General features: G+C 40.3%; 2 protein-coding genes and 1 long non-coding RNA gene across 3 annotated transcripts in view; 2 read left to right on the top strand and 1 right to left on the bottom strand.

The window, feature by feature from the left end:
* The window catches only part of xpo4 (exportin 4), a 34,429-nt gene extending 31,561 nt beyond the window's left edge, over nucleotides 1-2,868 (top strand). The window contains exons 18-23 of the mRNA XM_058391813.1: nucleotides 134-314; nucleotides 450-568; nucleotides 661-791; nucleotides 1,651-1,768; nucleotides 1,856-1,948; nucleotides 2,074-2,868. Of these exons, the coding sequence (XP_058247796.1) occupies nucleotides 134-314; nucleotides 450-568; nucleotides 661-791; nucleotides 1,651-1,768; nucleotides 1,856-1,948; nucleotides 2,074-2,271 (840 nt within the window). The 3' untranslated portion in view covers nucleotides 2,272-2,868. The remainder of the gene's footprint in view (nucleotides 1-133; nucleotides 315-449; nucleotides 569-660; nucleotides 792-1,650; nucleotides 1,769-1,855; nucleotides 1,949-2,073) is intronic.
* A 10,077-nt stretch (nucleotides 2,869-12,945) lies between these two features.
* On the bottom strand, nucleotides 12,946-16,280 carry LOC131354313 (uncharacterized). Its single transcript, XR_009204736.1, has 3 exons — nucleotides 14,801-16,280; nucleotides 14,444-14,532; nucleotides 12,946-14,288 (listed from the first exon to the last, which is right to left on the bottom strand). It is a non-coding gene; the product is annotated as an uncharacterized LOC131354313 (long non-coding RNA).
* Nucleotides 16,281-17,004: 724 nt separating this feature from the next.
* Nucleotides 17,005-20,272, top strand: LOC131353806 (serine/threonine-protein kinase pim-1-like). The gene is made up of 7 exons (XM_058390882.1): nucleotides 17,005-17,034; nucleotides 17,816-17,866; nucleotides 18,345-18,566; nucleotides 19,090-19,246; nucleotides 19,334-19,510; nucleotides 19,641-19,751; nucleotides 19,890-20,272. Exons 1-6 carry the CDS (start codon nucleotides 17,005-17,007, stop codon nucleotides 19,745-19,747), a joined length of 744 nt encoding a protein of 247 aa, XP_058246865.1. The 3' UTR covers nucleotides 19,748-19,751; nucleotides 19,890-20,272.
* The last annotated feature ends 3,381 nt before the right edge of the window (nucleotides 20,273-23,653 follow it).

Below are 23,653 nucleotides of genomic sequence, written 5' to 3'. Positions count from 1 at the left end.
TAAAGGTTCCTTTCTGACTGTGGCCCAGGAGCATCAGACATCAGCTGGTTCCAAACACATACAGTAGTTAGAAATCATGTTGGTGTTTGTAAGTAAGCAGGTTGTATAAAGTCATCTTCGTTTTTTCCTTCAGACAAAGTCTATGAAACTGTACGAGGTGTGTCTGACGCTGCTGCAAGTCTACTCTAAGAATAACCTGGGTCGTAAGAGACTGGATGTGGCAGCAGAGGAAGACCAATATCAGGACCTGCTGCTCATCATGGAGCTCCTCACCAACCTCCTATCTAAAGAGTTTATAGACTTTAGTGACACAGGTACGAGCACTCAGTCTCTCAGCAGACAAAAAGAATTTGACCTGCCGTTTATTTGATTGTTTCTTACTTTAATTTTGATTAAACTGTTATAGACATGTTTGAATGTGCAGTGACGTGGCTGTGTTTGTATTTCAGATGAAGTGTTTCGAGGGCAAGAGCAGAGTTCAGGAGGAGGCCGCACAGTGTCGGCGGCTGACGTGGTGCTGTTTGGGGTCAACATTGTGCTGCCCCTCATGTCTCAGGACCTTCTAAAGGTGAGGGTTATATTTCATTAATATCAACACTAATGGCTCAGATGACCATATTTGCCATTGTTTTAATTGTAAAACCTGTCTCCTTTTTGTAGTTCCCATCTTTATGTAACCAGTACTATAAGCTCATCACGTTCATCTGTGAGATTTTTCCTGAGAAGATCCCTCAGCTGCCAGAGGAGCTCTTCAAGAGCTTAATGTTTTCTCTCGAGTTGGGCATGACCTCGTATCCTTTCACAGATTCAGGGTGTGCATCTGTTACACTTGTGTTTTTTTTTTTCTTTTCCTGCTTATGGACAAGATAAAAATGCCTTTCTTTGCGCTACAAGGTCCGTCGCATGTTTTCTATAATACCTGCCATTGCATTATTTCAGGGGGGAGGAAAAATGTATAAATATTTGCATAAATGTGCACACCACTAAATTAATAATTATACTTGGTTACTAATTATACTTGATTACTATATTTTATATTGTACCTATACTAAATAATACTTCATTATACATAGTTGTCACTGTGTTGCTTCATTTTCTCTATATGATGAAGAGGCCTTTATGGCTTCAGCAGTCAGGAAAAAACAGTAAGATATAAGATTATATATTGTATAATAACAATAAGACGAGAACATTCAACAGAAACAGCTGATCTTTATCGGGGGGTTAATCAAAATCATTTCATTTGACAATTAATGAAATTAAATCCGATTGGTTCATTCAACACCACCACATGCCCATTTCTAACTGGGTGTGCACACTTATGTAAACATGTAACTATTTTATCCCCCCCCCCCCCCCAAAGGTTTCTGATCATTTTTCATTTTTGTTTTATTTTATTTAAATTTTTATACTTGTAAATTTTATAATTTGTAAATTCACATTAAGCATGTAAATGTTCTGGGGGTTTTTTTACCTTACAAAAAACTTGCCATTTTAACAGGGGTGTGCAAACTTGTTCTAACTAATAAACATCTTTAGACAACAGCAGTGGCAGTGGATGTAAGCTTGTTGCTACTGTGTATTATTGTATTATTACTGATGCTGTTATGAAATCATGGTGATGCTTTTACCTTGACCTACATTGTGCAGAATGAGTTCGGAGATTAGTCAGTTGTGTCTGGAATCTCTGTCTCCGTTGGCAGAGCAGTGTGCTAAAACCCAAGAGAAAGACAGCCCTTTATTTATTGCAACTCGACATTTCCTCAAGGTCAGTGTTACTCTGATGACTACCTTTAATCTCTTCCCATTTTATGTTATATCTGACTTTACCTTCTCTCTGTCTGTACTTTTCCAGCTGGTGTTTGATATGCTGGTACTACAGAAGCACAACACTGAAATGACTGTGGCAGCTGGAGAAGCTCTCTACACACTTGTGTGCCTGCATCAGGTAAGTGGTGCTGTTTAATAAAGATCTGATTAAAACATTAGAACCTCATAGTAGGATTAGAGTTTAGTCACCAGGATTTAGTCAAGTAGACCAATGGATAGATAATATGGTATTTTGTGTGTCAGACGGAGTACTCCGAGCTGGTGGAGACTCTGCTCTCCAGTCAGAGAGATGCTGTGATCTATCAACGTCTCGCTGATGCCTTCAACACACTCACAGCCAGCAGCACACCTCCTACGATGGACCGGAAGCAGAAAGTGGCCTTCCTTAAGAGCTTAGAGGAGTTTGTGGCGAACGTCGGAGGCTTGCTGTGTGTCAAATAACCACTGTCTCCAGCCTCCTCGTAATTGTTCTGGATGCGCCCTCATTTCCACCTGCGTCCCTTCCATTGAAAGAAAAGCTTTTCTTCTGATGAACACTCTGCCCTGACAAACTCTGAACAGTTGTAGCAGAACTGTGCTGTTGGAGAGGAGCATTGATGTGTCTGAGGTCCTTTGAAATGTTCTCTCTGTTGTAGCCAGCAAGCCTGCAGAAGCAGAAGATGGAAGTTGGGAAAAGCAGAGAGGGGGGGAAAAAACTCATCACATTCATCTCAGTCCAAGCTGATCAGTGGCTACTTTGCCAGTGAGAAGTTGTCAGATGGATTAAAAATAAAAAGAGTTGGGGCAAATTCTCCTCCCCGCTCTATACACACTCACTTAATGCCTCTCCTTGAGTGCCTTTTTCATGTCTCGGATCCAGCTGTCTGTACAGCATTGGGTAGAACTGTGTCTTACTACGGAGCCCATGACGGTGTCGGCTCTGAGAGAATTGGTTTGGTTTTTCTTTTTATTAGTCCCTTTTCTCTATGGCTTTAGATAAATTTGCTCATTTATTTAAAGTGCATCCACACAAACAAGCAACCACCAGCAAGGAAATAAGACTGCAGATTTGCTGAGACTATAAACCTACATAAATAAATAAATAATAAGTCACTTTCCACGAGTCCCAACAAAACCCAGAGCTGCATGTCCAAGTGTGAGGGACTGGTTGCTTCTGTTTAAGCTTAGAAACATCAGAAGTAGCATAAAAAGCTGAGATGCAGTCCCCACTGCAAATGAGGGAATTTATCTAGAACCTCAAAGGGCAGTGTAGCTGGAGAAGCCTTAGGAGATCTAGACTATTAAAGAATTAAATATGAGCTATGATGATATGAGCTTCTGTGATAAAAGAAGCCTTTTTTTTCCTCACTGAAGCTGAAATGTGGGAAGCGGTTTATACAGAGAGAAACCAGATCACTTTGTGTTCATTAAGGGTGTACATATATTTTCTAAAAGGAAACAGATGTATGATTAAAAACAATTGACTGACATTTTATTAGATTGTAGATTACAGCCATTGGAGCTTTTTATGACTTCACCTGGTGGTTAATGGGTTAAGATGGAATTATAGGCTTTTTTTGCCAGCTCTCCCTGATCACAGTTCACAGTGAAAAGTCATTATAGAAAACAGATAATGAACCTTTCCAGCAAATACATGGGGTCACTAAATGATGTATGCCATTTACTTTTATTTTTTTACTTGTATAACCTCATGGTGCAACAAAAACTAGCACACAAACATCCAAACCATTGCTATAGCAATAAAATGCCAAAAAAGAAATCACCTTTTTTTTAAAGAAAGACTCATTTGTTTCCATTTGTTTAGAGCACTAATCCTGTTTCTTTCTCTTTTGGAATGCCTGAAATGTATTGTAAAATGTACATAAACTTATTATATAAATGTATAGTGTGTGTGTTTTTTTTCCTTGTTGCATAGGCACATTTACAAAAAAAAAGGGTCTACTTAATAGTTTTTTCAGCTTTTACTGTGATCTGTAAATTTTAATAACAATGTCATGTATACATGGTGGAATATGACCGGTTTCATTAGTAGTACCTGAAAATATGAAAATTCATTTAATAGGAAATGAATCATGGTTTATGAATGTTCGTTGTGAAGAAAGACTGATACAACAGCAGCACTCCAATCACATGGCCATGTTACTACTAACTCAACCAACTCACCTGTCAGCAATTTGATCAACAGTAGCTCATCTGTTGGATCAGATCACACGGGCCAGCCTTCACTCCCCACGTGTATCAATGAGCCTAGGGTTAGGGTTGTCGCTGGGTCACCACTGTTCCTTCCTTGGACCACTTTTTATAGATACTGACCACTGCAGACTGGGCACACCCCACAAGAGATGCAGTTTTGGAGATGCTCTGATCCAGTGGTCTAGCCATCACAATTTGGTCCTTGTCAAACTCGCTCAAATCCTTACGCTTGTCCGTTTTTCCTGCTTCTAACACATCAAATTTGAGGACAAAATGTTCACTTGCTGCATAATATATCCCACCCACTAACAGGTGCCATAATGAGGGGATAATCAGTGTTATTCACTTCACCTCTCACTGCTCATAATGTTGTGGCTGATCGGTGCATCAGTCATTGTCTGTTGTAATCATCCATATGCTGCAAGTGTACAAGAATGCAGGTTGAAAAACACCAGAATATTCCTGTAGTATTGATTAGATGGTGATCTGTATATTTTTAACTGGACTGATAGTATTCAAATAATTTCAATTTCTCTTTGTTCTTAATCTGTCCTTAATCTGAGAATACTTGGTTTTATTTAGTATTATACTATAAGATATATTGCTTAAATAATACTCTGATGAGGTTATAAGGTTTGGGGTGGTGGTTAAGGCTCTGGGTCATTGACTGGAAGATTGGGGTTCAAGCCCCAGCACCACCAAGCTGCCACTGTTGGGCCCTTGATCAAGGCCCCTAACCCACCCTTGGCCCAGGGGCGCTGCATCATGGCTGACCCTGCGCTCTGACCCCAACCTGCCAAAGATGGGATATGCAAAGAAAGAATTTCACTTTTGTGTAATGTATATGTGACAAATCAAGGCTACTTATCACTAGTAAGACGCTGCTCGTGTCTTTGACTCTAGTTAACATGCAATTATGTTTATTATGCAAAATACAAATTTGGTCAACACAGCAAAGAGACACTGAGGAAAATCACACACACACACACACACACTCCAACACCCAACAAACCCACACACATCAGCATCACAAGGAAAATAGCATGGTGCAGTTTGTCCCATAGCATCTGCCGTACTTTGCTAAACCCGTGTGGGCTACAAACATAGCGAACATGCTATGATTCTGATGGGTTAGCATGTAACATTCATATGGGGCCCCGATATATATTTTTCCATAATAGGATATTTTGCACATTTAGAATATTGACTCCTACATTTTTTACACTAGATCAACAGGACTGAAGGTAAATGAGTAAGTAAATAAATAAGCAGCAGTGTCGAGTGGCCAGGGCTAGCTATAACTAGAGTACAGAGCTGGGTGAGAGTGAGCACTGACTCTTAGTGAAGTTTAAAAAAAAAAAAAGTTTCCTTTCTTCATGAGTGACCGTGAGGATGATGATGAGCCTCAGCTCTCAGCTGCTGCTCTGGCGGCTCTGCAGGAGTTTTATGCGGAGAATGAAGCAGGAAACTCGGCACTGAGTCACAGCTTCACTGTGGGAGCCATTCAGGAGGACTGGGTGAGGGGGAGACTTTACTATTACTAATGTTCATGATCTGTACATGTAGTCGTGTCCAAAGCTTCATTAAACAAAAACAGAAATAAATCCTCAATCATAGTTCCAGAATAGTTTGAAGAATAAAGACTCAATTTTTTACATTTAAGTTCAATGTAGATAATGAAAACCAACCTTGAATTTCCGACTATGCCACTTGGGCACTGCCCAAGAAAATGAACTGAGCCCAACAAGGCCCACACAGATTCATTTGTCACATTTTTGTATTCATACAAAAATTTTATTTAAGCCGAAAAAATACAATGTAAGAAAATAAAACCAAGTTCATTCATTCCACACCTAAACATCTAAAACTGCATCTCTTAATGACAGTTAGACAAGGACAGGCTCTTACTTGAGAACAATTCAATTTCTATTATTAATACACATCCCCCCCAGTGCACTCACAACCACCTCCCAAGGAGCACGGCACCCGTGTAGGAAGCACTGCACCAAGGAAGAGCCGCAGTTCCTGCCAACAAGAGATACAAATTAAAACAAAGAAAATCAACACAACTGGTGGAGGACACTTGGTCGTCCACCCCATAATAAAAGTAACAAACAAAACTAACGTTCAGTTAATAAACGAAACCCACTATACAGGAATGTACAATATACATAAAATAAATTAACTACAATATGGGATCTGTCTACAGGGAGACAAAGCCCAAAAAAAAGGGGGGGGGGGAGCTTAAATTCAACAGAATACAACTAGAAAGAATTTCTAATCTTAATAAAAATAACCAAACAAAGGAAAATAATGTAGAGCAGCAACACTGTCAGAAATAGGAGCTCCTTAACCTTATAACGCCAAGTGTATCATATTTGATACACAAGTTTGAGGCCTTTGCTCCACCCACATCAATACATTCCCCAAAAACCTGTTGTATACAATCTGAGACTTGTCTTCTGCCCCCTACTGGATTTATCCATGCTCTGTGGTCAACAGCATGTTTTAGGCAGTCTTCCACTATGGCTGCCTTCATAGACTGACTTGCTAGGTTTTTTTGAAGGGACAATGCTGATTTTGAAAAGGTTATGGTAAAAATAGCATTTATGTTACTCATTTTTCAATATGAATATGCACTATATTGAAGCAACTAATTACTTGCCATTTTATACAGAATGTTGTAGTAAAATCGTGTTGAAAATGTGTATTAACTATGATACAGCAGGTATAAGGTAATTTAGCCCAGTCATCACTGTATTACATTTCATGATGCAATCTGCATTATTTCTGCCACAAAGCCAAATACAGAGTTTTTATTAATTGATTAAATTACACATTAAAATGTCATCTTAAAAAAAAAAAAATTGTTAATTGATTCCATATTAGTGGAGCTGAAATACTCCACGCACTCCAGCATGCCTTCTGATGTGAGAAAGGATGGCATTGATCATTTCCCAACATGGGAAACCCGACAGAGATGCAAACACTGCACTGGCAAGCACTTCTCACATGACTACTGTGGGCAATGTAAAGTCCATCTCTGCTTGTACAAGGACAGAAAGCAAAATGAAAAAAGATCAAAAGATGCTTGTTTGGGGTGGAAAAAAAAAAATGTTTGAAACATTTCAAATACAATAATCAGTCTTTGTTTTTGTTCTAAACTAAACATTGTTGTGGTCAGCAATAAATGCCCAATGTATCAAATGATACAAAAAATCATTTGTAATCATTTATCAAAAAAATAAAAATTAGGATTTTGTTTTAAATTAAACACTTCAATTTCCAAAAAATAGAAGTGCCAATTATTTCATGTGTCAGGCTTTACAGGGTTAAAAGAATGTTACAGCTCAGCTCAATGTTACAGTTCGCTTTTTAAAGCCAATGTACCAATCCCCGTTTATTTAGCATCACATTAACTTTGAGGATCAGACTCGATTCACGTGTCGATTAAGCAGCAGGACATGCACTAAAGCAGCATGTCGGCTAGACAATGATACCGTCCATGCGGCACACTTCCAAACACTCGGACGCTGGTATAAAACCCAATGCTGGTGTAGAACGCGGAGCACCCAGGTATGTGGAACTCAACTTTTGCACTCCTTAATAAAAAAATTAAGAGGTTAGTTTTGCTGAAGTGTTAACACTTTTTAGAGATATCGAGAAATTATACATACAGTTGTGCACTTCCGGGATATATACTAAAGGGACAGACAGCAGGCTCCTCTAGCACGAAACAAAAGGCAACCCGTCGCCTAAACATACAAGCCCCCTACAAAACTAAAACAAGCATGCAATAAGCATCTGATTGTCTAAATTTAAAAAGAAACCACAGCACAATGCCATACCGTCTCTCGTGTCCACCAGCGATTCCTAGCACTAAACAATAGCACATCGATGACGTCACCGTCCACCAATGATGACGCATACGAAGCCACATACCCTCTCAGTTTTTATACCCTCCAGGGCGTCTTCCGATTGGCTTAAACTTAAGGCGAGTAGTGACCTCTCCTGCCACATGAGGAATATAACATCACAGGGTATAGGAGAATATCACTGACTGGGTGATTTACACACCAAAATAATAACACTAACAATAACAGCTCATCTCAAAGTGCTTTATTACTCGTATACCAAAGAAAATGAATAAATACACAGATCAGGCATAACATTATGAACACCTGCCTAATATTGGTGTTGGTCCCCCTTTTGCTGCCAAAACAGCCCTGACCCGTCACGCACTGTGTATTCTGACACCTTTCCATCAGAACCAGCATTAACTTCTTCAGCAATTTGAGCAACAGTAGCTCGTCTGTTGGATCGGATCACACGGGCCAGCCTTCACTCCCCACGTGCATCAATGAGCCTTGACCGCCCACGACCCTGTCGCTGGTTCACCACTGTTCCTTCCTTGGACCACTTTTGATAGATACTGACCACTGCAGACCGGGAACACCCCACAAGAGCTGCAGTTTTGGAGATGCTCTGATCCAGTCATCTAGACATCACAATTTGGCCCTTTGTCAAACTCTCTCAAATCCTTACGCTTGTCCATTTTTCCTGCTTCTAACACATCAACTTTGAGGACAAAATGTTCACTTGCTGCCTAATATATCCCACCCACTAACAGGTGTCATGATGAGGAGATCATCAGTCTTATTCATTTCACCTGTCAGTGTTCATAATGTTATGCCTGATCGGTGAATATATTTTTTACGACTTGCTGTATTTGCTGTATCCAGTTAGAGTTACAGTTAATGTTGCGGAACATAATCTGGATAATATCCGGGTCGTTCGTTCGTTCTTCACGTTCTTCCTGGATTTAATTAATGTATCTCACAGTCAATAATATTAATGTAATGTTGTATAATATTTAGGAATTATCATAAAATGATCAAAGGATATGTGCAAGGAAGATTTTCTGAAACGTTCTGTTCTTGTTCCTGTTAGTCTCGTTTTGGCCTTGGTTAATTTTTTTAGTTTATTTTTTTAGTTTTTTAGTTTAGTTATAGTTTTGTCTTATTCTAAATGTGATCAATGTTTGTGTAAGTAGATGTGTCGAGGTAATTGGCTATTACCACGCAACACTGTAATGGGGGTAGGTGGTAGCTCAAGGCTCTGGGTCATTGAAGACTGGCGTTCAAGGCAGCCAGCTAGTTTACTGGTCCTGGAAAAATGACGTCTCATTTCACTATGTACTGTGTCAGCTATATATGGATGAAATGACAATAAAGCTACTTGACTTGACTTGTGTTTATTATGGCCTTCAGGATAGCATGCATCAGCGCACCCAGCGTCTACCAGAAGCTGAAGCAGCTGGAATCCCAGAGTACAGATGGGTCACACTGTGTGTCTGCCATGTTGCTTGAATTTGACCGTTGATTTGCTGTGTATGGTGACAGGTTCATCTTCTATGACTACAACAACGACCACACACCAGCTTTAAAACAGAAAAAACTTATAAAAAAAACTTTTATCAGCTAGGAAACTAGAGCGTAAATGGCGTCAAACTAAATTAGCAGTATTCCAGATTGCGTGGAAGGAAAGCCTTCTGAGATACAAAAATTCTCTTAGTACTTCTAGATCAGCGTATCTCTCTGCCCTAATCGAAGATAACAAAAACAATCCAAAATTTTTATTTAGCACTGTAGCAAAACTAACTAGGAGTAAAAACAACTGTAGAAAAGCGCACACCATCTACATTTAGCAGCAATGACTTCATGAATTTTTTCAATGAAAAAATTGACAATATCAGGCAAAAAATTCATACTATTAATTTAAAACCATATTATTTGATAGATAATCGTTTAGATAATAAAGCTATTTCTGATCAGAGCTTAGAGTGCTTCACTCCACTTCAAGAGTCTGATCTAATTTCACTAATTTCTTCTTCAAAATCTTCTACCTGCATCCTAGATCCTTTACCCACATCTTTCCTTAAACAGATATTACCAGTAGCTACTGAACCCCTTCTAAAAGTAATTAATTCTTCTCTAAGCACTGGCTATATGCCTAAATCTTTTAAGCTAGCAGTTATCAAACCCTTGATTAAAAAACCGGACCTTGACCCCTGTCAGCTGTCTAACTATAGACCGATATCAAACCTGCCCTTTATCTCCAAGATCCTAGAAAAGGCTGTAGCACAGCAGTTATGTTCATACCTGCATAGAAATAACATTTATGAAATGTATCAGTCAGGATTTAGGCCTCATCATAGCACAGAGACAGCACTGGTTAAAGTGGTAAATGACCTGTTACTGGCTTCTGATCAGGGTTGTGTCTCCCTACTGGTGTTACTCGATCTTAGTGCAGCTTTTGACACCATTGACCACGCTGTTCTACTTGATACACTAGAACATGTTGTTGGTGTTAAAGGAACAGCCCTCTCCTGGCTCAGGTCTTATTTGACTGACCATTATCAGTTTGTAGATCTAGATGGTGACTTCTCCATGCATACCAAGGTTATGTTCGGTGTTCCACAAGGTTCTGTCTTAGGCCCACTGCTTTTCTCCCTATATATGTTACCCCTTGGTGCAATTATTCGTAAACATGGTATTAGCTTCCACTGTTATGCAGATGACACACAGCTATATGTTTCAGCTAAATCAGATGAGAGACACCAGCTTATTAAGATAGAAGAATGTGTAAAGGACATTAGACATTGGATGGCCACTAACTTCCTCCTGCTTAATTCGGACAAGACAGAGGTGCTTGTACTAGGACCACAGGCAGTTAGAAGTGAGCTTTCTGATTACAGAGTAATGGTGGATGGTCTTTTGGTTTCATCTTGTCCAGCAGTAAAAGATCTTGGTGTGATTATTGATTCTGGTCTTTCATTCAAAGCTCATGTAGATAATATCACTAGGGTAGCCTTCTTCCATCTTAGGAATATTGCTAAGATAAGAAATATGTTGTCGCTTCATGATGCAGAAAAATTAGTTCATGCTTTTGTTACCTCTAGGTTGGATTATTGTAATGTCTTACTGTCTGGATGTTCCAGTAGGAGCATACACAAGCTCCAGTTAGTCCAGAATGCAGCAGCTAGAGTCCTCACCAGAACCAGAAGATATGAGCACATCACTCCTATTTTAGCCACACTACATTGGCTCCCAGTCAAATTTCGCATTGATTATAAAATACTGTTACTAACCTATAAAGCACTAAATGGTCTCGCGCCGCAGTACCTGAGCGATCTTTTAGTCTTTTATGATCCACCACGCCTACTCCGATCAAAGGGTGCTAGTTACTTGGTAGTACCTCAAGTAGCAAAGGCTACAGCAGGGGCAGAGCTTTCTCTTTCAAAGCCCCAAAGTTATGGAACAGCCTTCCAATTAGTGTTCGGGATTCAGACACAGTCTCAATGTTTAAGTCTAGGCTGAAGACACATTTGTTTAGTCAAGCTTTTAATGTATAGTTTTCTTAGGTAAAGGAGCAGATCTGGAAGGTTCATGGTCATAGAGTGTTTGGTGTACTGGGATGTGTTGGATGCTGTCATCTTACCACCCTCGCAAGTCGCTCAGGTTTGCTGACTGTGAAGTGGTTGGATGCTTTATGTCCCAGGAAGCCTTCATGTCTGTGACCTTCTGGCTCTCCCTTTTAGTTATGCTGTCATAGCTAGTCTTGCCGGAGTCCCTGCCTGCACTTTACACATAATTCTACTTTGTCTTTAAGCATCACATGATCAGAAACTTATTATCTTTCTCTTTCTCTCTCTACCTTCTCTGTCGAGCTATACACCCCACTCCTGAGCTCCCAGTGTTTGCCAGTTTCCAGTGCGACCGCTGCCCTACCCCTGGTCGGAGTCTCGCCGCTTGATGGTGCCCACGGATGCTGTGGATGGATCTGTGTGGACCAGGAGACAGCCATGGACAGAGACACTTGGGGACTTTCACACCATCACAGATATGCCATTTCATCTGTCAGCCCGTGACAGCAAAGAACTAGTGTTTATAATGACCTTAGAAACTACAATGACCTAATAGTTCCTCATGGGTCATTGATTGCTGTTGTAGAAAGGACATTAATCAGCTACAGTTACGTTATTTTCTGTTTAGTGTCACCCAAATGAGGATGGGTTCCCTTCTGAGCCTGGTTCCTCTCAAGGTTTCTTCCTTTCCATCCCAGGGAGTTTTTCCTTGCCACCGTTGCCACAGGCTTGCTCATTAGGGATAAAATAGTCTAATTATAGAATTTTATTCTTATTTCTAGTTAATTAGTTATTTTTTATTATTATTTTTCATTTTCCCCTCCCCTTTCTCTGTTTTCTTCTTTTGTAAAGCTGCTTTGAGACAATGTTCATTGTAAAAGGCGCTATAAAAATAAATTGAATTGAATTGAATTAAAGATGCTTACTATGGTAAATAAAACATTGCTGAAAAACTGTTATACATTTACACCCTGTTTGAATGTTCAAACTCAGAATCAAATTCAGCCTCTGCGCTAGCTCAAAACACATCACATCTGAAACCATCACAACAATCCCAGCCATATTATTACACTTTTTGAATAAAAACAGCTTAATCATATGCATGCATGTACACAAAGTAACTCTGATAAAAAGATATGCAAGATAAGCCTACATATACTTGTATCACCTGTCCAGTGCAGTCAGATCTGATTGTGTAATTCTTTCAGCAGCTTTATAATGATAACCAGTCTGCACAATAACACACACAGCGCGCGCGCCAAAATACCGCGAGATTGTGCGCTCCAATATGCTCTAGAACCGCTCTCGCGATACTGTAATGTCGTACACCTATCGGTCTGCACAGCGCCGCTTTCACACCACGTGACTAAAATAGATTACAGCCCTTGAGAGCGACAGCAATAAAGAAAACGGTCAGAAAACACAACAATCTTTATCCAGATAAAAGTCTATCTTTTAATTTTTAATGTTAACACAGTTGATAAAAGTCGGCGAACAAATGTAAAATGTGTATGTTGTGTAAAAAAGGAGGTCCACTGTCTCTGATTCTGAAAACCCCTGACATATAGGGCCCTTTTGAATATTATTCCATACCCAAAACGTACAAAAAATTAAAGCACTAAGACATTACAGTCTGAACATCATGACTTTCTATTATTCAACTAATGCAGTATTTAAGTTAAAATACAGACATAGTTTAGGTGAACAATGGACCAGAGCAGACTCCATCATTCGGCTGTTCTGTCTATTGATAAAGGAATTCTCAGCACTATAAATACTAGTGTGGTGATTGACCATCAAGTCTTTGAGATACTCTGATGATTCCACCATCAAAGAAATAGGATAGAAAAGTCACCAAGATAAAAAATATTTATGTTATAAAATATAGCATGCAGTTGCTTCAAACAATGATATAAAGCTATTCAAAACACCATTTAATGTAAATTGTGAAAATCGTAATTAATAATCGCAATTACAATTTCAAGAGAATAATCAACAATTATGATTTTTGTCGTAATCGTGCAGCCCTACTCTGAATACACATACAAACAAACCATGGGTGTCGGGAGGGGTGGCATCTTTATCCGTATTGGACTGGGATGACCGTAAGACTGCTGCGGCGGTCACAGGAACCGGAAAAGAAAAGAACTGGTGGATAAACAAACAGGGAGAAAGGCTAGATAGATAGATAGATAGATAGATAGATAGATAGATAGATAGATAGATAGATAGATAGATAGATAGACAGACAGACAGACAGACAGATAGATCTGCTACCTGTTCAATTTTGCGAATAACAATACGATTAATCGCGATTAATCACACGATTAAATATTTTAATCGTTGCCCAGCACTAATATATATATATATATATATTCCAGACATTTGGTGCTTTTTTATTGCAGCCCTGAATATTTTTTTTAAACAGCTTAAGCATTCATGTTCAATGACATATTAAACACATTACAAATCCAACATTAGCAGTTCTATGCATAGACATGACAGCTTCGTAATCTCGGCATCAAAACATGACTAACAGACTTACAAATAAAACCTGTTAACTAAGCCCCTGACCCCACCCCAAAGATGTGTAGTTAAGAGTGTTTTATTAGGAAGAAATAACAATGCAAGAATTAACAAGCATTTATATGACAGCTTCTTAATCTCAGTATCAAAACATGACCACAGACATCAGGAGAGCACAAGCTTTAGCAGTATTTGCACATTTACTTAGAACCTTGCTTCCTTCAAGAACAATGTAAACCTCTGGCTCTCCGTCTCTGTTTCCATCAACAAGAATCATCATGACATCTTCTGTGAAGTCTTCTTGACTGCCATCCTTATGCAATCCAGGAGGATGATGGAGAAAAAAACAATTTCAAGTGTTAATAACATCTTAAGCTATACTGTTGTAGAAACAGTTGAAAAATGGTCAGGACAATTTTACAGACTGGATAGAAATGTTTCGCATAACATGTCTGGGACTTACATTACCATTTTTGAAAAGATTCTCTGCCCCCCTCTCCAAGATATTCAGTGAGACTGCGGATCACGCCATCTCGTTGATTCTCAGTGGTATGGCCCTGTGAAGAGATGTATTTCTAATAATCGATACTGAATAAAAGAAATCTCATTTTAGAACACTTTTTCTTACATTTTTAAATAGTATTAAAACTTTTAACTTTTTGAAAATATGTTCCAATGGTTTCAATAAGTACAATAGACAGAAAGACAGATAGATGTACAGGAATGGGTGTGGTCAAGCAGCATTTGGGAATGATGATATATAAAATTATATCAGCCAATAAACAAATTATCATTACAGAATGCTTAACTGGTTTATACAGGTACCGGTTTCATACTGGAGTCAACGCACAGTATGAACTACAGTGTTGACTGTATCTTGACTCCCGCAGCACCTCCCTTAGCTTTCAAAAGCTCCAAGAGTTTCGGCGTGTAGCCATCTAGTTTCGACATGAAGGTTTGCTCCGGGAGCACAGCCGTAATTCTTCAGAATTCCTCCTTTATTTGTAATAAGTTAAATAATCCACACACAAAAGTATCCATATATGAACAGCAAACAATCAAAACGTGACATCTACAATAATGTAACTGGCTTAACTTACCTGAGCCTCTGAGAATAAGGCAGGCCATCTCTCCTGGAAATCTTTCATTGGGGGGCTGAGATTAACAACTTCGTGACTCCTGTAAGAAAAGGTTTTAGACATTTTTTCTCCAAACACTCTTTGTCTTTCTTTCTGACTTCAACCAGCAAAGCTTGTCGCTCTTTTTCTAAAGTCTCAATGGATTCCCCGTTACGATGTGGTGGCAGATAGTTCAGTTCAGCTTTTCTTGGTTTCTTGAGTTGTGGTCATTTACAAAGTGGACAAGACTGAGTAAAGAAGGGACCTATTAACAAACAACGCACAATTTAGTAAAGTAATTAGAGACTGGGGGAATGATTTATATTGTGCACGATTTATATAAAATGAGGGAATGTGAGACAAATATTCAACAAAAACTTAAACTTAAAAAACTAAAACTTAAAAACTTGTTCAACAATTTGCAACTTTGACTACAACATTAACGTTAGCTTATATGGCGCTCGTTTTACAAAGCTAACTCAAGAACACGCTAAACTTTTCAAAGGTACAGAATTAAGTGATGACAAATTTCTTTAATGAATTAAATCTAATGATCCGTAATATAATGCGGTTTTAAATAGTACTTACCCTTCGAGAACTGATGGAGATCGAGAAGCCTTGAATCATCGCGGCATTACTTTTCACGCATGCGCAGATTCCTCGCTTCAAGACGGCGTAAATTTTACATGATTTTTTGCAACTTGCTTCAAGTACTTTATTAATTCGAGTAAATATGCCAGAGTCACAAGTCAGATTTACTTGTCTGTCGGGTGTCTGATATTTACAAGAAAAAATGAGTGGTCTAATGTTCTTCACTCAGACTGATTAGACTTTTTTTCACGATGAAAAAAACACCCCTTGATTTGACTGAGTTTTAGAATTTAAGACGTAATGAAGTTTGCGTCATTGCCATGGCAACGGTTATTTTTTAAACAGAACAACACACGCGCTGACCAGAGAGGATTATCTGATTTTGGCAAGTGCTGCATTCTTGATATAAATACATCGTTCCTGAAGATGATGGACCTAGTGTGGGATATGGACTACCACCGATCGCAGGATACAGCTGAAATGCCCGTTTTCACGGAGCTGCAAGCTGAGATGTGGGACTTGGACTCAGAGGCAGATGACACCCCGATGCCTGAAAAGTTCACAACCTACCAAGACATCCGGTCTGAGGATTGGGATGTGGACGACGAGGTAATAAACTCTTTTTTAATTCAAGTTATATCTTATTTTTATACTTGAGCCAAACGCTGCTGTAGCAATATGTGTGTACAAATAATGTGAGAGAATACTTTTGTAAAGGTGATATTGCATATTTCAGGTCCAAGAGGTGCCCACTTTACACCCTGCTTGTCTGGAATTCCTCAGTGATCCAAAGGGTATGTAAGACAAATTACTGAACTAAATACATGAAATAAACCACTGATTTATTACTGACCATTTCACCTGTAACGAGTGAAATAAGCTGTGGCTCCTTTAAGAGCAGAGCGCCATTTTTGTTTTTTGTTGTGGTCAGTCTGCAGTCACCTGAGCCGCGAGTACAGCATGTGTGCGGCTCCGATCTTTTTATTTTCATTTCTGTTGCTCATTTAAGTTGTCGTCTTTAAATAAATAACGCTGTTGCTATTAAAAACCCCTCGAGATGTGAAATGCGACCTGTGTGAGCTTCGTGCGATTTCTGCTGCATCTTGAGTTAGGCGAGCGATCCCTTACGTTAATGCTAACTCAGCGCGCTACATACACACAGAAGAGGACAACAAACACGAGGCTCATTTCGTGTCTTTCTTTATTTGTTTTCTTTAGCACAGAGATTTCTCGATCTGTACACCATCGGAAATCTGCTGGGGAGTGGAGGCTTTGGATCAGTGTACGAAGGAGTTCGTAGGAAAGATGGACAGCAGGTAAATGCCTGTGCAAATCCTGCAGATTGCACTGGTCAACACAATACATGAACTGTAGAGCATTAATGAGGTTAATGACATGAGCATTGTCCAGATTTCTGCCTGTGCACTTTCTCCAAAAACTTTCTCTGGTGATTTAAATCTATAATAAGGTTGTAATTTCATTGTAGGGCATCCCTTTTTTTGTAGGTTTACTTCACAGGATTCCTCGTTGTTTTTTTAAAAAGAGGATTATTAAAATACTTTTTTTTGTTTTTCATAAGATAAGATCAGATCAGATAAGATTAGATAGAACTGTATTAATCCCGGGACTAGTTTTAAGCTTGCGTTTATGAATTCTGTGTCACGTGATCTCGTTGTTATTTGTCCCACCTATTTCACTGTTCTGTTCGCACCTTCTGCCCTCACCTGTTTCCCTTGATAAGCCTCCCTATATATACACCAGGTGTTTAGTGGTTTTAGACACCCAGGTTCTGTCCCCAGCTCGTGTGATGTCACATTTTTATTTCCTGACACAGGAATAAGGAAATGCTGGGACAGATTACACATTAGAAAATGCAATTACATTATCCCTATAAAATTTACTGGTAGTTTATTCGGTTACAACGCACAAGTTGATTATCTAGTTAGAGACATTACACTACCAACTGTCATAAGGTACAGAGCTAACCTATAAATGGTATAAATAAAATGTGTCTAGGTTTTAGTTCTGATATCGGTCGAAATAAGATAACACACTGAACAGAGCTATTACTAGATTTAATGCTTAAGGCCCGTTCCTATTTGTTTACGTTTTGTTTTTGTTTTGTTTGTAGGTCGCCATTAAACACATCCGTAAGGATGGCTCGGAGCTGTACATCACAGTTGTAAGTAACCTTACGTGACTGCTGTTATAGTAGCAATAAAGTCCTGTTCACAATTTCTTTAAAGACCAAAACTATGCAAAACGAATGCAACTTGCTGTCATTTTTCGGTATAAGAATCCTAGATGCTGCATTAGTCACTGTTGCTGACTACTTTCATAAGTCAACAGCCCTCACCCCAATCAGATAGTTATGGTCAATACCTAGATTACATCAAATCACATATAAGCAACAACATATTCATTATAAATTGAACAAGTAATATAATGTGAGCTAAAGGTAAATGACACTTCAAACTAGCGTACTTTCACCATGATAACACATCCAACATAACATCCATATGCTGCAAATATCTTTCTTTCAAAGTCTAATTCTCCTCAGTTCAGTCACATTAGTCTTAGCTCACAGCAGCATCTAGGTTTCATATACTGAAAACTATGAAACTATGCTAATTTTATGGGTTTTTTTTTTTTATTGCTAGCCTGGTGAGACCTGCAAGCTCCATCTAGAGGTGGCTTTAATGCAAATGCTGTCAAAGCCACCTCACTGCCAGTACGTTCTGCAGCTTGTGGATTGGTTTGAAATGGACAACAGCCTCCTGTTAGTCCTGGAAAGACCAATCCCCTGCATGGACGTATATGAGCTACTGTTGAGTGAAGGAGGCACACTCAGTGAGGTGCTGGCCAAAATGATCATGCTGCAGGTGATTCATCTTTCACTATGGCCCCTCTTTGCATAACTAAAGAATTTGTTTGCTGTTGATTTGTTTGTTCTTGATTGACTCGTGACAACATGTTTGATAGCTTTATCAGATGCTTCACAAAGTAAAAATCCCATAAAAATGGAGAACACAAAGTGATGCACCAATGCAAATAATAATGGTGAAGTTAGTAATACTAAGAAAAACAATCCACAAAGGCATCATTTTTGTATCATGTATTTTGTGTGTGTGTGTAATTTAGATACGTGTGTGATTGAACTGTTTATTTAGGGGTACTGATGTATGGTATGGCTGTGACTATGTGATGTGGCTGTAAGGGTCCAGTCTTGCTGAGACTGGTTGTTCTTTTTAGAGTATAGTACATAGTTACAGTCATCTAACTAGTTGTGTTTAGAGGAAATTTAATTGAGCTCGTTTGATTTTGATCCTGAGAGTTTTCTTTATGTGTTCAATGACTGATGGTATTTTTTATTATTATTATTATTATTATTATTTCATGCTGCAGGTGGTCGAGGCTGCCCGCTACTGCCAAAGTCGGAAGGTTTTCCACCGTGACATCAAGGCGGAAAACCTTCTTTTCAACTCCGACACCCTGGACGTAAAACTGATAGATTTTGGCTGTGGCGATTTGTGGCAGGACACGCCCTACGAGGAATATGCAGGTAATTGCTCATCGACAGATACTGCACAGAATGAAAGGAATATCTAAGTTGTGATCTTGCTGATGTTGTTCTTGCTCTTCTGCTCAGGAACTCCAGATTTTTGGCCTCCAGAATGGATCCAGCAACAACAGTACTACGCCGACCATGCTACCGTCTGGAGTCTCGGCATTCTCCTACACAGCTTAGTCTGTGGAGAAATGCCCTTCAGTAATGAGGAGGAAATTGTTGCTGGGTCCCTCAATTTCATACCTGGCCTGTCTGAATGTGAGAGAATATAAAAACAGCATTTTGAGATATTACAACAAATCTGAGAAAAATGATAGTGAAATTGCAAGCTGAAGTTAAAAATTTGTGACTAAATTTCTGTCTCTGTTTCATATCCCTGCCCACACAGCCTGCCGCCATCTGATCAACTGGTGCTTGGAGCAAGATCCCACCAAGAGACCAAGCCTGAGGCAGATCAGTAAACATGGGTGGTTCACAGAAGGCCTTTCAGGTTAGCCAGGTAAAACATCAGATCTACTTAAAATGAACTAACATAGAATATAATCTAGATCACATGGATTGTACTAGAACACTACTGCATTCTTCTTTTATGTTCTACAATTCTCTATATTAATTTAAACATGTTTTTATTCCACAGATGATGGATAGGCCATGTTGGGTCAGAACATCAGCACCCAACAACTCACCCAACCAATTCTAATTGACAACTCTACAGTATCTCACAAAGTGAGTACACCCCTCACATTTTTGTAAATATTTTATTATATCTTTTCATGTGACAACACTGAAGAAATGACACTCTGCTCCAATGTAAAGTAGTGAGTGTACAGCCTGTATAACAGTGTAAATTTGCTGTCCCCTCAACATAACTCAACACACAGCCATTAATGTCTAAACCGTTGGCAGCAAAAGTGAGTACACCCCTAAGTGGAAATGTCCAAATTGGGCCCAATTAGCCATTTACCCTCCCCGGTGTCATGTGACTCGTTAGTGTTACAAGGTCTCAGGTGTGAATGGGGAGCAGGTGTGGTAAATTTGGTGTTATCCCTCTCACACTCTCTCATACTGGTCACTGGAAGTTCAACATGGCACCTCATGACAAAGAACTCTCTGAGGATCTGAAAAAAAGAATTGTTGCTCTACATAAAGATGGCCTAGGCTATAAGAAGGTTGCCAAGACCCTGAAACTGAGCTGCAGCACGGTGGGCAAGACCATACAGCGGTTTTACAGGACAGGTTCCGCTCAGAACAGGCCTCGCCGTGGTCCACCGAAGAAGTTGAGTGCACGTGCTCAGCGTCATATCCGGAGGTTGTCTTTGGGAAATAGACGTATGAGTGCTGCCAGCATTGCTGCGGAGGTTGAAGGGGTGGGGGGTCAGCCTGTCAGTGCTGACCATACGCCGCACACCGCATCAAATTGGTCTGCATGGCTGTCGTCCCAGAAGGAAGCCTCTACTAAGGATGCTGCACAAGAAAGCCCGCATACAGTTTGCTGAAGACAAGCAGACTAATCACATGGATTACTGAAACCATGTCCTGTGGTCCGATGAGACCAAGATAAACTTATTTGGTTCAGATGGTGTCAAGCGTGTGTGGCGGCAACCAGGTGAGGAGTACAAAGACTAGTGTGTCTTGCCTACAGTCAAGCATGGTGGTGGGAGTGTCATGGTCTGGGCCCGCGTGAGTGCTGCCGGCACTGGGGAGCTACAGTTCATTGAGGGAACCACGAATGCCAACATGTACTGCGACATACTGAAGCAGAGCATGATCCCCTCCCTTCGGAGACTGGGCCGCAGGGCAGTATTCCAACATGATAACGACCCGAACCACACCTCCAAGACGAACACTGCCTTGCTGGGGCATCCTCAAACGGAAGGTGGGGGAGCGCAAGGTCTCTAACATCCACCAGCTCTGTGATGTCATCATGGAGGAGTGGAAGAGGACTCCAGTGGCAAATTGTGAAGCTCTGGTGAACTCCATGCCCAAGAGGGTTAAGGCAGTGCCGGAAAATAATGGTGGCCACACAAAATATTGACGCTTTGGGCCCAAAGTGGACATTTGGACATTTCCACTTAGGGGTGTACCTTGTGCTCCCCCACCTTCCGTTTGAGGATGCCCCACAGATGCTCAGTAGGGTTTAGGTCTGGAGACATGCTTGGCCAGTCCATCACCTTTACCCTCAGCTTCTTTAGCAAGGCAGTGGTCGTCTTAGAGGTGTGTTTGGGGTCGTTATCATGTTGGAATACTGCCCTGCGGCCCAGTCTCCGAAGGGAGGGGATCATGCTCTGCTTCAGTATGTCGCAGTACATGTTGGCATTCGTGGTTCCCTCAATGAACTGTAGCTCCCCAGTGCCGGCAGCACTCACGCAGGCCCAGACCATGACACTCCCGCCACCATGCTTGACTGTAGGCAAGACACACTAGTCTTTGTACTCCTCACCTGGTTGCCGCCACACACGCTTGACACCATCTGAACCAAATAAGTTTATCTTGGTCTCATCGGACCACAGGACATGGTTCCAGTAATGTCCTTAGTCTCCTTGTCTTCAGCAAACTGTATGCGGGCTTTCTTGCGCATCATCTTTAGTAGAGGCTTCCTTCTGGGACGACAGCCATGCAGACCAATTTGATGCGGTGTGCGGCGTATGGTCTGAGCACTGACAGGCTCCGGATATGACGCTGAGCACGTGCACTCAACTTCTTTGGTCGACCTTGGCGAGGTCTACTCTGAGTGGAACCTGTCCTGTAAAACCGCTGTATGGTCTTGCCCACCGTGCTGCAGCTCAGTTTCAGGGTCTTGGCAACCTTCTTATAGCCTAGGCCATCTTTATGTAGAGCAACAATTCTTTTTTTCAGATCCTCAGAGAGTTCTTTGTCATGAGGTGCCATGTTGAACTTCCAGTGACCAGTATGAGAGAGTGTGAGAGGGATAACACCAAATTTACCACACCTGCTCCCCATTCAGACCTGAGACCTTGTAACACTAACGAGTCACATGACACCGGGGAGGGTAAATGGCTAATTGGGCCCAATTTGGACATTTCCACTTAGGGGTGTACTCACTTTTGCTGCCAACAGTTTAGACATTAATGGCTGTGTGTTGAGTTATGTTGAGGGGACAGCAAATTTACACTGTTATACAGGCTGTACACTCACTACTTTACATTGGAGCAGAATGTCATTTCTTCAGTGTTGTCACATGAAAAGATATAATAAAATATTTACAAAAATGTGAGGGGTGTACTCACTTTTGTGAGATACTGTAATTACCAATACATTAGAATCACTGTAAATATATTCCTGTAAATAAATTAGAATTCCTGTAAATATATTCCTGTAAATAAATTTTAATTACCGTAAATAAATTCCTGTAAATAAATTATGATCATTATACCTAACTGGCTGCTATTTGCTTTCATTCAATATCATCATATTTATGGTCTTGGAGCTGTCTGCATTTATGACTCCACTTCTGCTGCTGTGGATGAACACACATGGATAGCTTAAAAATCTGCACTTCCCATCAACAGTTTATGCCCAAATGTCACCATTGCTTCAGTCGGCGATCTCATATGAATATAATGTAGACTTGAGTTTAAAAACTTCTGCTCTAATCATGAAAACTGAGCTCATCCTGAGAATATACTCGTACTGAATATCCTTTTAAACATACGTAGAACTGCTGGAGTTTATATTATACAATTGTATACGTTTCATTATACACTATATTGCCAAAAGTATTCGCTCACCCATCCAAATAATCAGAATCAGGTGTTCCAATCACTTCCATGGCCACAGGTGTATAAAATCAAGCACCTAGGCATGCAGACTGTTTTTACAAACATTTGTGAAAGAATGGGTCGTTCTCAGGAGCTCAGTGAATTCCAGCGTGGAACTGTGACAGGATGCCGCCTGTGCAACAAATCCAGTCGTGAAATTTCCTCGCTCCTAAATATTCCACAGTCAACTGTCAGCTGTATTATAAGAACGTGGAAGTGTTTGGGAACGACAGCAACTCAGCCACGAAGTGGTAGACCACGTAAACTGACGGAGCGGGGTCAGCGGATGCTGAGGCGCATAGTGCGAACTTTCTGGTCGCCAACTTTCTGCAGAGTCAATCGCTACAGACCTCCAAACTTCATGTGGCCTTCAGATTAGCTCAAGAACAGTGCGCAGAGAGCTTCATGGAATGGGTTTACATGGCCGAGCAGCTGCATCCAAGCCATACATCACCAAGTGCAATGCAAAGCGTCGGATGCAGTGGTGTAAAGCACGCAGCCACTGGACTCTAGAGCAGTGGAGACACGTTCTCTGGAGCGCTTCTTCATCTGGCAATCTGATGGACGAGTCTGGGTTTGGCGGTTGCCAGGAGAACGGTACTTGTCTGACTGCATTGTGCCA

Source organism: Hemibagrus wyckioides, linkage group LG06, assembly GCF_019097595.1.
Source record: "Hemibagrus wyckioides isolate EC202008001 linkage group LG06, SWU_Hwy_1.0, whole genome shotgun sequence".
Taxonomy (NCBI): Eukaryota; Metazoa; Chordata; class Actinopteri; order Siluriformes; family Bagridae; genus Hemibagrus; species Hemibagrus wyckioides.
The sequence above is the reverse complement of the archived record's forward strand: the minus strand, read 5'-3'. Positions and strand labels throughout refer to the sequence as shown.